The following is a 14,993-nucleotide window of genomic DNA, read 5'->3' as shown; positions in this document are numbered from 1 at the left end:
ACAGAGAGTTAAAATAAATTGAATAGCTATATTAAAATAGAAATTTTATAAAGAGTTTCGATAAAATTTAATGATTATGTACCAATGTTACCGTTTATTTTTTATGCTTTTCAATAATAAACGACAATTTTAATGGATTTTATAAGATATTTTAATATAAAATAATTTTTTGTAAGTATGTATATCATACAATAGTGTAATAGTACCATAGACATATTATTGTGGACATGTGATTATTCTGTTATTTCATACATGTAACGTCTGATATTATCTAGTTATTAACTATGATACAATTTAGTTAAAATAAGTGGTTATAGCTAAAATTATTTATACTGAAATATTACACAGTAACCTTCAATAATTCTTTCATTTAATACAAAATGATATTAAATGTTCTCAAACAGGTAAATACATCTCTTTTTCACTCAAAATGAGGTTATATAAATCTATCGTATTTGTGAAAATAATTATTTAATCAAATTATACAGGTTACAACATACTGTCGACGTCCTTTATTTAATGAGACAGTGAGATTATATGGTATATATGAACCGCCGTATTTAAAGGTTTTCTATGAATAGTTTATATTTATTAAATTATACTTTATATTAAATTTGTACCATGATTATGTTTAATATTTAATTTATTTGTACTATTGTAGCAAAAAGAATATGAGATACCAATTTGTCCTGTTTTAAACATACAAATTAGAGGATACAATTATCCTGTACTTGAGAATTATCAAAGCTTTGTTCACAAAATAGCAAAAGTATTTAATTTTACTATTGATCAAAGGTAATATTATAGCCATATTTTTTAGTATACAGAATTATTTGGTATTATACTATATCATAATGATGTGTTCTGTTTTCATAGCTTTCCTATACCACATAGAGAATATAAGATAAAAAGATATAAGAAAGGAGGTACTATAGTCGATGCTGAATATGATTTAAAAATTTATGAGAGAGATATACAAATATCAGATATGTCATCTATAAAACTTCCTATTCTTATTAGAATATTAGAAGCAACTTTACCGGAAGGTGTTTCATTACATGTTGATAAATATGATCCATTATTGGAAAAGAAACGTCTTATACCAAATAGGGATTTGATTGATATCAAGAAAGAATTAGAAGAATTAATTGAAAATAAAGGAAAATAAGAGTAATAATTACTAAAAAATTATTAATTTATATAAGAATAAAAAATTAGTTTTGTGTTGTAACTGGAAAAAATATTGAAGCAAGTTTTATAATTCATATAGCAATAAATAAATAATTCAGTTACGTAATTTGAAAATAACTTTTATTGTGTAAAAATTATGTACAATATAAAAGTATACATGTGCTTATTCAAGTTTTATGTATATGTAAATATAGAAAATATATATACATATATATATTTTCGTATTTAAATTGAAATCTTCTTTTTATAATAGTCCAAAGTGTACAACTTTTATTTTTGAACCTTCTTCTTGTCTTGAAGATTCCTTCTCTTTGTCATTAATAGTTTCTTCTATAAAATATAATATTATATATTTGAACATTATTATAATTATTAAACCATATCACTTACTTGGTAGTGGTTGAAAATCTTTAAGATAATCTTCATTTCCGAGGCACAATGGAAGACTTTCTGCTAACTCCCGTTTAGGATCAGTTAAATGTACTTGAGTAATTGTGGAACGTTTTTGTTTATGTGATTGACCCTAGAAATATAATAAAAAAAGTGAATATCACATATTTTTGATATCTTTAATACTTTACTTACGTTTATATACTTACTGTACCAGGTACTAAAATATGTGTAACAGTATCTGAAAATTTAACCTTTGGTTTTTCATTTGTTGTTAATGTTGTATCTGTGAAGGTAGGAAAGGAAGAACAGGACGTAGAACTAGAAGTAGATGGTGATATGATAGGTAGAGGTGGAATGTTGGAAGATATCTTAGATTCTTTACTAATATTAGTATTTGTACTGTTTTGTGGCGATACTAATTTTGAATGTCTATCAAATCTGTTTTGTGCGCCATAAGTGGAAGAAAATTGTGAATTACTTAGTCTCATATTATTAGAGGAATGCATATCAATGTTATCACAACTTCCATGAAGTGAAATGCAACCAAAGTCATAATTAAATCTGCACCTAGACTTAATATTGGTATATTTAGGTTGATCTTGTAAAATATTGGATGCAGAATTTTGTCTTTGTAATAAATACGAGTTGACGTTTCTTGTTCTAATAGATGAAAATTTTTTAATCGATTCATCAATATCAGCTAATCCTGATGTACTTCTAGATAAAGGAAGATTTTTTTTTGGAAGACTTTGAAAATAATTCGTAAATGAATTTGTTAAAGAAGGTGGTGGTGGAATATTGAAATCTACTTGCTTTTTTCCCAGGAAAGGTTGCTGTAATTTCACAATACTAGGATTATCATCATTATTAAAATTATTTGAACTGCCATTACATGAATCTTTTACTTGATTGTCAAGAAAATTAAATGAAGTAGATGCAAGATTGCTATGATTGTTATGTAAATTGCATGTTAATTTATTTGTTACAACAGAATCAGAATGTGTTTTAGATACAAAATTACTGATTGTAACAGATGGCTTAATATTTTTTAAAGGAGATGAAACAGTATTTGAGTCAGATTTAGTAGTTACTAAATCATTAAAAGATTTATCATATGGATTTGAAATATCTGTACCAAGTGTACTAAATGATGTAGACATAATATTATTATCTATGTTATCTAATGAAGATTTTAATAGATTAGAAGAAACATCTGATGTAACTGATTCATGTGTCAGACTATTAAAAGGAGTAGACATAAAACTATTTTCTTGTACTAGATTCGTTGTTATTGTATCATTAGGTATATTATCAAGAGGCAACTGCATTTCACCACGTAGGACTTTCTTCAGTGTGGTATCTACAGAGTTCTCATTAACTCGATTAGATATTCCTGTTTTTCTTTCATTTAAAGACAGACTCCCAAATGAAGTTGTCATTAAATCATCAGAAATGTTATTTAAAGATTGTGAATTACTGGTAGAAGACATTGTAGATACTGATGTTGGATGTGCATGAATTTTATATAGTGGTTTGTTGAATGATGTTGATGTAAAAAATGTATTTGGAAGTGAAAGGTGAGATGAATGATGGAAGGAGGTTGTGGTAAGAGTATTATTAGATATACTGAAAGATTTTGTTTCTAGATTACAGTCAGTTTTTTCATTAGGTGATATATCGGTAAATGAAGTAGATAATAAATTTTTATGAAGGGTATGTGGATGGAGAACTGGTAAGGGTGGAATTTGATTGCTAGTCTCTTTCTTATAATTGTGACATTTTGATTTTATGTCAGTTTGATTCTCCTTTGAAAAATTGTCACTTTCGTCACTATAAGATACTTCTCCTTTATCACTTATTGAATCAGAACACAGTGAACAGGATGCTCTAGAACACGTAGAATCTGAAAATTGTCTTTTATAGTATATTCCTTGAATTAAAATGTATAGTAGGATATTTCATTTATTCTTACGTGAACTACTGCAACTATTTGATCTACTTAATATGCGTTCAGCATTTTCTTTTGCAGCAGTTGCCATTGCTGTATCATTTACAACTATTGCATAAAAGTGTATATCCATAAAAAGATCATGATCATTCAAATCTATAGCAAGCCTAAAAGCCTTTTCAAACATATGATACCTACAATATCTAGAATTAGTTTTATGTGTTACACAAACGTTTTTGAAAAGTAAATATATGTAATACCTTAATAAATGATGGAAGAAACGTCTTGTTAAATCTCTTATTTCGTCTCCATATTCTTCTTCAATAGCTTGACTTATTGGTTTAATAGGTACATGAAAACTGCCTAATGCATTTTGTATAAGATCTAGAGAGTCAAATTATATTATGTTTACGTTATATTATCCATTACAAATCAATTAACACTACAGAAGTATATCTTACTTTCCCGTTCTGTTGTCAATGGTAGTTTAAACAAATAATTTACTATCTGATTTAATGCATGCATACATGCACGAGAATGAGTATCCCAATTCATAGCTAATAGTAAAGAAGTTGCTTGTTCAACTTGTGATAAAGATAAATATCTCTTGACTAATACATCACCAGTAAAAGAATTTCCTTCCAACATTTTAAGAACACCAAGAGGTCCTCTATAAATTTATTATATTAATACCATTTTTACTTATTACTTGTATTATAAAAAGAACTTATATAACGTTATACCGTTGAAAAATTAACAATAATAAAGAATTTCCGTGATTATGTAAATTAATATAACAATTTAAATCAGTTTTTTTATTCCATTCCATGCGAAGTAATGCTGGTTGAATTCTACAATGTAAATAGATGTTTTGTATTGTATTATATGTGTAGCAAATGGTGCTATTATATCTTGGCAAGAAAGTAAAGTTAAAATAATACCTGAAATATGAAGATAAATCAAGTATATTAGCTTGTGCTGCTTCTTCAGTCAATGTTTGACTTTTAATACAGGATAAAGCAATGTCAAAATGTTGAAATTGACCTTTATCATTTCCAACAACAAATATTATTCCATCACTATGCCACGATGCCAATGTAGGTATCTTAAATATATATACATATATATATATCATTTTGAGCATTTTAGAAATCATCGTTTTAGTACTGGACTTTACATATATGCATAGCTTACAAAAGCTGCTTTTACACTAGCAGTAGTAGCTCTAGTCTGGTCATAAATTATAACAGAACCATCTATACAACATAATAACAATAATTCTTGAGTTGGTGAAAATTTTACACAACTTGTATGTGTAGGCAATGATACAGAAACCACTGCTATTCTTTGAAGTTTATCTTGTTGAGAAACTTCATATGTACGCCACTCTATAGTTACTTCACCCTATAAAGTAATCAATTGTATCTATTGTAACATTATAGGATATAAATGATACAATACTATTACCTTTCTTGAAACTTTTTGTTCTACAGAATGAATAATATTATCATTACATGCATCAAACATTATACATAAGGGATCAAATTCACTACGTATATAACAAATTAATTCTAATTTTACTCTGAAAATAAAAATACATTATCTATAAATTAAATTTGCAAGAAATTAATATTTTTATTAAACAGTGGATAGAGATAAAAGGACAGAATTAAAACAAATAAAATTAAAAGCAAGGAAGAATCTCTTTTTGAATACCCTATTAAACGATAAAGATGTATGTTAGCACGATCATGTTCTTTTACAGCAGGACTCCAAGGATAAACTTCATTTATAGTAGATTTCCACCAAATTAAAATCTACAATTTTTAAAAGTTCATTACAAATTCAAGAAAAGATAACTGAGAAGTTATTAGTTACAATATAAAGATAAAAGATCTTAATTCGATAAAATTTTTCACAAATATATTTACCAGATCTCCACATTTATTGGTTTGTACTTTTTTGTCCAATCTGCGGCCATTAGGGCCAAAGAGATCAATCGTAGATAATTTTGGTTCAAGCTTATTAATTTTATCGAAGACATGTCTTTTCGATCTTGTAAAATGTACAACAGAAACTTGGTTATCATTATAGATGCAAAGAATATAATTTTTTGTGATTATCACTATAAATATAAATAATAAAATGTCTACAACTCTTTGAATAAACATATAAATGTAAATCATATAAAAGTATACAATTACCATCTGATATATGTTCCAACAGTTTTCCTATGAGATACTTATCAAAAGTTATTTTACATACATCACCAGTGGCAATATTAACTTGTATTTGTATTAATAACGCATTGTTTAACATTAATTGTAAAACACAGTCATCATACCACTGACAATGTACAATTGTATTATCCTTCAATTGTTCCTATAAGGATATAATTGTTCTTATATTATTTAATATATAGAACGCAAAACTAATTATATTTGTTCTTAGTATTTGATTAGAAGTTTACCTCTAAGTATTTGATAGAATCTTTTAATTTATTTCCTTTTTTATTTGTTGGTACATATATCATACCTCGTTTCTGACAATAAGATTTTTTTGCTTCTTCGTGTAAATGATCAATACGTTTGTCATGATATCTATAATAGTAATATAAAATTTGTTCTTGTTATAATAATAAAAAGTATTGTATAAAAAAATTATTTATTTGTAAAACTATTACAATATTTTAGAATGCAAATGCAATACTACTATTTTGTACACAGTTTTATTAACATGTTTCTTTATTAGTATAATTTATGATACGAATGAATTAATTTGTCTCACCGAAATGCACCAAAGTCTGTACTCTTTATATTAATATTGTCGTCAAAAGTCCATAAGTTTACTTCACCCAACAATGTAAACATTATAAAACATAAAACACTACTACTCTAAAAGCATCGAATATTCATATCAAACTGTATATAAACAAAGTCACGTTGGGTCTAAAAGGGTTATGTTGTGTTACATTAGAATCAAATATAGTTCATTCATATATATATGATAAACACAAAAGGCACACTATTTTATTTACTATTACTGGAACTTGTTCTTCACCATTTTGTTATAGAATACTGTATTACCGGTATGTCACTTAGATTGCAATTGCAATGTCATTCATAAATCATATGTATCACAAGTATAGGATCATAGACTTATAATATAAGTCCATGTATAGGATGGACTTAATGCACTTTTATGTCGGGAACTCTGGAGTGGATTTTAGTATCATTCTCAACGTTACCGATTCAGCATATGTCAGGTGACCCTCTCAGCATTTCTGTATCACGTGTCACATTACCGATTCATTATAGTAGTGTGAATTAAAGCTACATAAATTTCCTATGAAATTACAAATAGGATATACGAAATACAAAAATAACAAAATACAAAAGCTCTATACTCGTAGAACATTTATTTATTAATTTTTATTATGAAATAATTGTTGACTCCGAATAGGCTCTATTATAGAATACCAGTTGTTGAACATAATAGAAATTATTTTGACGAATAAAATCATATTTAGTAGAGAAGAAACATTATTTCATTGCATATTGTCAAAATTATTCCATCAGATCCGATACGATTTCACAAACGAAGCTTCGATCTAACTATGAGTCTTAAAATTAAGGCTTAAAACTAAAAGTAAATCTTGCATCGTCTCATGTGGTCGGTCAATTGATAAACTTATTGTTCTTGAAGTTAGAACTTGAAATAGGGAGCATAAAACAAAGGAGCATAAAATAAATGTCAAAGAAACGATATTTAGGATGATTTTAATGATAATTGTTTAAATTACACTTTGTTTCGAGCTTGGAAACGAATCGAATTATGTATTAGGTAGTATTGTTTCGTGATTACTGACGCAACTGATAAACCGATGATCTATCCAATAAATTGTGAGAATACACCATATGTCCAATAATAATACTTCGATTCGACACGGATAGTATATATGTGATTACACTTGTTGCTACCATATCACGTAACAATATTAGATCTCGTATTTGCAGAAATAGAAAATTATATTTCAGTCATTTCGTTTTAAATTTCACTTCAGTTATATCTTCGTAAGTAGATTTGGTAATTGCTCGTAACGAATCAAATATATCATTAAATGAAATTCCATATTACTTTCATTGCGATAAATAAATTGAATCTCGTAGAGTATTACAGTACGTAAAATGCTAAATCAGTTGTTAATTTTATAGAAACTGGAAATTAACGCGAGTAAAGTGCCCTTTTCAAATTTATATAATATTTACGCGTGTCCCTATGGTTTTGATTTCTATATATAACATTTTCATGTAAAATTATTCGTTCTTTTTTAAATGCACGCCGTTCTCAATCTTTCGATAATATTTATACAATTCTATCTTTAGCGCGCCAAATAAAAAGAAAGAAATAATAGAAAAACTACGACGATATTTGACGCGAAAGATTCATCAGGCATTGAACTTACTTTCACAAGACTGATTTCTTGTTATCAGTTGTTTCATTTGCGAATAAGCAAGCGAAAATATAGATTTCATCGATAAACTTTGTCATATTTAGGCGAGTAAATGTTATCGATACGCTAGTGAAATTATATCATTGTATAGATATTGATGCAAGGATTTGAATTGTTGTCGCGCGTGTTTAGACTGATTTCTATATTATTTTCTTTATATGTTATTTTCCATTGTAAGTAGAATAGAACAGGATCAATGAGGATCATTTCCTGCGGGTGTACGATTAGAATTTCGATTTACCGAACCATTATTCATTGCATAATGAATAAGCTTTTTGCATGAAACGTTCGTGTGCGACGAAACTTGTTTCGATACCGTGTACATATATTTAAACTTCTTAGAAGTAGGTATTCTTGGATAGGTACCAACGTTTCATCGTTTTAATTATGTACCGTTTCAATTTCTACATCCACTGGAACAAAATGTGTTACTTTTAACTCATATCGCGTCAAGTTGTAATTAAATTCTTAAAGATCTATAGAATTATCGTATCTTAATCGTTAATTGCAAGTGTTGGGTGAAAAAGTAAAGCAAGTTGTTGAATCCTTTAATTTGGAATTGAAAGTTTCTCGTGCTGTTATTAGTCCTATCTAAGAAATGGAAAGCATTATTAAAATTTGCATCGTATAAAGGAGGAAACTTACGATATTAACAATTTTTGTATTAGAAATCTAGATTTCTTTGAAGCGATTTAAACGATGTAGAATTTTTATTTCGCAAACAGAAAAAGAGACAAAGGGATAATCAAATAGAAGTTACACTCGCTAACATATTGCACTTTAGTCTATAGATAGATGGATACATAGAAAAAATACATCATACAAACGATCGAAGTTATAGAAAAATCTTACTTTTTCTTAGAACAAATCGTCAGTTTTTGGAAAGTATATTTTTCATTTTTTTTTTTTTTTTTTTTATATATCTTTACATAAAAAAATTATATTTGTTCAAGATAAGCACGAAGATTAGCGATCAGTTTACATTTTCTTTTGTTGGTAACAAAGGGGGTTAATGTTCTTGCCATGATAGTTTGATTATAAAAACTATATCCAAGATCGTTGAATATCAGCTAAAATTTCCAAGCTTAAATCCATGACAAGCACCCTGGTATGTTACCAACGAAACAATCCACCGAGACCTCAAGATACCTACAGTCAAAGATGAAATACACAAGTCCAGAAGCAGATATAGCACAAGAGTCAACAACCACCACAACCCACTAGTCACCCAACTACTGGACACGACGGACCAGATCCGCAGACTAAAAAGAAAATACCCACTAGATTAAACCATTAGTCCTACTAGAATCAACAATATAAAACTATTATAAAAAAATCCATGACATACACTTAGAATCAAAATAGAGATCTGTACACCCTTTCTAACGAGTTCCATCAACCTTCAAAGTTACACGACCATATGTATATGCAACATGTATATGCACACGAAGTACAAAGGAGTTCACTAAAGAACGAGTTAAATGTCTCCGCGATTCGTGTCTCTTTCAACGAGTTTTATCAACCCGCGTGTTCACAACATATCAACACCTTGTATATAACCAGTATTATATACCACCCACAGTGTCTGCGTAGTCAGCGTGATCGACTCAGCAATGTTCGACTGCGCCACTCTGGTTTCCGCCCTCGTAAAAGAAGGACCGCGTAACGTCTCCTTCGTTCATTCGCAACCACCTGCTCGTTGAGGAAGCATCGGATCTTTTGGTTCGGTCTGCCAGATGCCGATCGAATCGTTGGACCGGTCAACAGGAGCGGCTTCCAGAGATACAACTTGCACAAGAAGAGAATGAAGAGCAACGCGACTTCCGGTCTTCCGCTGTCCGTCTTTGTATCGGTCTGCACGCTAGTGGTTGTACTGTCTGTCAGCAAGACAGCTTACGCTAACAGTGAGTATTCTTGTTTATTTTACATTTTCGGCTGTTTTAGAAATTTCTTATTCGACCAAATACATTGTCAAAGAGTACCTTTTTCTGATCGTTTCGTTACGTTTATCGAAGATACAAAAAGTATCGCGATTCTTCTCTATACGAGTACCTATTGGTTATTTTTGTATTAAATATTTTTTATTATTATTCGTAACGTTCTTTTGTAGGCTATGTATCGTTGGTTGTCGCGCTTGTCAATTATAATTCTGTTTTATAAAACAATCACGTGTTTTTCTATTGCTTCGAACTTTCTTTTATTCGTCATTCCATGATATTTTAAAGCGGAGGGTGAGTTACGAAATAGAAGATTTTGATTAGAACGATCTCGACATTTACTTTCAGAGTTTAGATATTATCGGCAAACGTGTATCGTTCACCTTCGTAAATTTTTCTTTTTTTTTTTTTTTTTTTTTTTTTGAACTCTGGTAAAGCAGAGAGCGAGGAGTTAGTGGTTTAAAGCGAAGCGAACGTTGTGGAACAAGATGCTCTCGCGCGAATGGTTCAGACATTTTTGTTTTTGTAATAGAAGTACTCGGGTATTATTAAAGAATAAAACTTTCTTCTTCCATAAATTTCCTTGAATTCTGCGTTATACGAGAGTTTCAGGGGCGGGCTAAAGATTTTCTCATTTTAGAGAGTAAAGGTGATCATAAAATAAGGTACATCGATATTTATCGCTTGTTTCGAGCAGATAATTTGATTTTTAGACCAAACGAAGGAATGTTTCAAGCGAAGTATTTCGAAGTGAGTTTAATGTTTTTATTTAAACATAACGTAAAGGAATATTAAGACTTCGAAGGCGAAATACGAGAATGGGATATTATTTATTTTCCTAAAAATATAAAAGTAGGAAATTTCGGATCTACTCGAACAATTTTATTATCTATTTTATTAATAATATTAATTCCCACCACACACGTTATCAGGAACATTTCCATTCCGTACATTTCCCTCCTTACAATCTCCTAATTTTCCACCCGTATACCGCATATTATAATTAGACCTTGGCGAGTATAATTCAATTTGTTCCGATCGAAGTTTAATAAAGATCTCGGTGGTTTCACGTTTCGTATCGTTTAACTCCCCATTTCGCGAAGGATCGTGGCGCGAAGCGGAAAAAGGAACGTTCTCTCGTTTTTAAAAGAACGCGACTGCCAGTAGGCAAACGTACAAGAAATATGACAGCAACTGTTACAATTGTGAATGAGAATCTTTGATATTCGCTCTTTGTTGTTCGCAGAGAACGAACTTTATTTAAGAGGAACTTTACTTCGCGCTGTACCGCAGAAAAGCTACATCGTTGTTTAAAAGCAATCGAACGAATACTTAATTCTCGGTCGTTCGGCTTGTAACGTGAACTTAAATTAGTTTCATCGTGATAGCAAACAAAGATTATTGGCTCAATGTTACGCGTTAATCCGAATGTTTCATTATAAACGAATTACTTTTTCCTTTAGTTTGTTGATACTCCATCCCCGTGATCGTTTCATTGCGTTAAAATATGGAAAGAAAACTTTCATACGGCATGCCATACGCATAACCTTTCGATTTAACTTTAACGTTTATATCTCTAAACTAAATTGTACGCTTGTAAATCAAGCGAAGATACACCGGGCTATATCGTACGATAAAATTGCCAAGCAAATTGAATCGGATACTTATTTTTCTTGAAAATTTCACCGTGGTTTCACCATTCTGCAAAACATCTACAGAACGATGATCAAAGAATAACGTAAGAATAATCACAGTTATATTCGATGTGTTGAGGTTATTCGGTATATAAAGAGAGAAAAACGCGTGTAAGATAAAGTGTAAGATACAAAATATATATTTGACTTGATAGTGGAATACAGGAATACAATTTGAGCTGGTCCAGATCCGCACGCTAGCAGTGTTACTTTATGACTGAAAACCCCGAAGCCAACGTCGCCTGTATACAGTTTATGGTCTGCCTCCCTGCTATTCTTTTGTCTATATGCTGTCGATGGCTTCAGCGCTTGAGAAAGCTAAAATGACCAGATGTGGAGTTTTCCTAGAAGTGGTGACCACTTCAACACGATGTATTATAGTTTTTCTTTTCTTTCTTTTTACGTATAACGCGAACATTTGACAGAACATTATTAAACTTGTACGTTTCTTTTTTTTAAATTGTAATGTTGGTAATTCTCTATCAACTTCCTAATTATTCAACGTTTTCTTTAATCCAGTAGTTGCAACTCCGTTGAATCTACGTCCGTTCGTCATTTTGTAAAATACTGAACGTTTTGTAACATACTGAAAACACAGTTTAAACTTACGTAACAATTGATCCGGGTGGTAAAGACACGAACGAGCGTGCACGGTTTTACATTATGCCTTGGTGTTCGCGCGTAATTGGATTTGTTCATATTTGTCGATACTTCCGTTGCTAATTAATCGTGCACTCCCTTCGATCAGCTCGATTCTACGTTTAAGTGAATCGCAACTAATGATCACTTTAATCGACGCGACGCGAAACGGCTGGAAGGAAGTAAATATCTCGCGTTGCTGTCAATAAAACGATTTCTTTTTGTGACAAACTTTCCTCCCTTCGTAGGGGATAATTATGTAAACGGAGTAGAAAATACAGTCATAGTGAATCTTTCAAATTTTCTACCGATCGTGCGAATTATCGGAAGTTGCTATAGAAATTAGATCAATTTGCTGAAAAGCGATTTGTTTTCTGTCGAACGCTTGTTGAAACAGTTATCAGTTCTCGATGATCCTCTTGATAAAATAAGCTACGGTTAATTGTGAACGTGCTGTTGATTTTGATCTTTAGACCAGTCCGATACTTTTCTGCTTTTATAAGCAATTATGTGGCGTTACTCCTTTCAGCGAATATAACGAAGAATATTTCACTAAATGGATTTAGGATACATTGAATTTACTTTGAAATTGTAGTTTATTTACTACTTGGTCTGTTCATCGGTATCCCTTTAATATTTTAAAACGAAACTTACTTACTTTCGATGAAATTAGACTCGATCCTATAATTTTCACAATTATTTTTAGAACGAAGGAGCTTTTTCATACGTGACTAATTACACATCAGAAAATGATAATTATTATTATCGTTGCTTTTAATGGCGTTGTCGGATAGATTCCATGAATTCACCGTAAATTATTTTGTAGACGGACTGTGCGAAATTGAACGATCGATTCTCCATTATTATACAAAATCTGCTAACTCGCAGGTATTCGTACTCATCTGTTTAGTACACGTTTTTGTTTCTCAGTGGCACAATTGTTAGATCGCTCGTTAGTTTCCATTGATGGCAGAAATCGAATTATATCCTTTGACGTTTCTTACTTGTAACCAATGCGATTACTAATATGACGTACGATGAAACAGTGTTAAGCAGGCAAAGTAAGGTTCAGTAAATGTTCTACGACGCTATACGTAGAAAATGAAAATGCAAGTAAGAGAGATCGAAATTCGAACGTATATAAAATGTCTAGACAAAAATGAATAGAGAGGAGGGCATCGAATAGAATTTGTTAAATAATAAACATAGATAATAAACAACATAAATCACGTAAGGTTTATTTGTTTCACAAAAGTAAATCACAGAAAATTTAACGAACGTAATTGTAAATTGAGTTTATTCACCATTTATTCGTGCAATTGTTTGAAATTTGTGGAATTAATGTATGTTGGAGAGTAAATACGAAACGATAAATTATTTTATCGCAAGGGTATGTAAATTATTTCGTAATTATTAGTTCCAAGCTTTCAATGCTTCTTTGTCACACTTTTTCTACTTGTTTTATCGTATTTAATCGATAGCTAACAAATCCGTTTAATTAGTTTGTAAATACATTTTTCACAGTAGCTTAACGACCAAAGGATATAATCGAAAGCTTTAAAGACAATCCTCTTATATTTTTGTTTCGTAATAGCAAAAACCGATACATACATATAACTGAAATGTTAACATCTGACAGATGTACGGTGCACGTATCATGTCCGTACCGTATGACCGACCCACGTTTTATTTATCTTGTTTAGTTTTTTTGCAAATACGTGGTCGACGTTGTAGTTGTTATATCACTTGGTTATCGGTGACTAAAGAATCGTAGAAATTTTGATCTATCTTTTTGAAAAAAATTGTTTTCTATGACGTAGAACATGATTTTTATGGTTAAAGTTAATCGAGTGTAATTTAAAGTACCGAGCTCGATTCGTAAAATACTGTAACGCGAAACGTAAAACGATCGAAGCTCTGTCGATCAGAATTTGTCTGATGATTCTAGAAAATAGTATGTAATCAAATTTTACGGCGATTTGTTTAATTAAATCGCTTTAAATTGGCCGTAAATATACTTTATATCAAAAAGTCGAGAAAAATAGAACTCGCACGATGTCAAGGGAGATACGCGTATAATATGCTAACTAGTTTCTCGTAACTTTATGCTGTTATCGAGATGCGGAGATTGGTTTGGAATTTTTAAAACTGGTTTGGAATTTTTTGAATACGACGTTCGATGTTCTCTTCTAAATATAAAATGGTAAACGAAGTCGTGTAAGATGCTCGTATAGAAAACATGTATCACGTTTTACTTGTTCATCGACGCATCGAGGAATCCATAAATTTATAAACCATTAATTCGTAAATGTAAACGTTATTCGTTGAGTTATCGCATTCTCGGGCCGGTTTGCTCGTCAAATTTAACGTTACTTAAATGGAGCTAAAGAGTTACTTCAAAACTTCGTAGATGCAGAGGAAATTGGAAATCACTTAAGCATCTTATATATTGGTAAAGTAATTTATAAATATTTAATAATAAAATAGATTTTTATATACTGACAGCATTTTTCTTTTCAATGGAAAAGAATAGCTTAGTGGGAGCGGTTCTTACGTTCGTAAGTACGTAGTTGCGTGATCCTGGTTTTAGTTCACTGAAGATGCACAAGATATTTTATAATACACGAGACATAAATAACAAAAGGCAGAGAAGTAATAAAAGTTCATACAAGTACGAG

At 30.5% G+C, this 14,993-nt stretch overlaps 2 protein-coding genes across 7 annotated transcripts; one reads left to right on the top strand and one right to left on the bottom strand.

Moving 5' to 3' along the window:
* The first annotated feature begins 38 nt into the window (after positions 1 to 38).
* Positions 39 to 1,744, top strand: LOC126924712 (uncharacterized). 3 transcript variants are annotated; one of them, XM_050739507.1, is made up of 4 exons: positions 39 to 171; positions 489 to 540; positions 662 to 795; positions 877 to 1,744. In XM_050739507.1, the coding sequence occupies exons 2-4, from the start codon at positions 538 to 540 to the stop codon at positions 1,166 to 1,168; spliced, it is 429 nt and encodes a 142-aa protein (XP_050595464.1). In that variant the 5' UTR covers positions 39 to 171; positions 489 to 537; the 3' UTR covers positions 1,169 to 1,744. The 3 variants fall into 3 exon arrangements, with proteins under 3 accessions (XP_050595464.1, XP_050595463.1, XP_050595462.1); XM_050739506.1 differs by lacking the exon at positions 39 to 171 and adding an exon at positions 197 to 404; XM_050739505.1 differs by lacking the exon at positions 39 to 171 and adding an exon at positions 199 to 404 and having other exon boundaries at positions 489 to 566.
* Positions 1,295 to 6,745, bottom strand: LOC126924666 (WD repeat-containing and planar cell polarity effector protein fritz). 4 transcript variants are annotated; one of them, XM_050739377.1, is made up of 16 exons: positions 6,320 to 6,745; positions 6,003 to 6,132; positions 5,737 to 5,914; positions 5,464 to 5,657; positions 5,249 to 5,349; positions 5,000 to 5,114; positions 4,727 to 4,936; positions 4,474 to 4,637; positions 4,276 to 4,383; positions 3,994 to 4,202; positions 3,793 to 3,916; positions 3,557 to 3,726; positions 2,063 to 3,487; positions 1,791 to 1,822; positions 1,582 to 1,714; positions 1,295 to 1,521 (listed from the first exon to the last, which is right to left on the bottom strand). In XM_050739377.1, the coding sequence occupies exons 1-16, from the start codon at positions 6,400 to 6,402 to the stop codon at positions 1,436 to 1,438; spliced, it is 3,462 nt and encodes a 1,153-aa protein (XP_050595334.1). In that variant the 5' UTR covers positions 6,403 to 6,745; the 3' UTR covers positions 1,295 to 1,435. The 4 variants fall into 4 exon arrangements, with proteins under 4 accessions (XP_050595334.1, XP_050595332.1, XP_050595335.1 ...); XM_050739375.1 differs by having other exon boundaries at positions 1,791 to 3,487; XM_050739378.1 differs by lacking the exon at positions 1,295 to 1,521 and having other exon boundaries at positions 1,777 to 1,822.
* Positions 6,746 to 14,993: the final 8,248 nt, after the last annotated feature.

The sequence above is a fragment of the Bombus affinis genome, chromosome 15, assembly GCF_024516045.1.
Source record: "Bombus affinis isolate iyBomAffi1 chromosome 15, iyBomAffi1.2, whole genome shotgun sequence".
NCBI lineage: Eukaryota > Metazoa > Arthropoda > Insecta > Hymenoptera > Apidae > Bombus > Bombus affinis.
The sequence above is the reverse complement of the archived record's forward strand: the minus strand, read 5'-3'. Positions and strand labels throughout refer to the sequence as shown.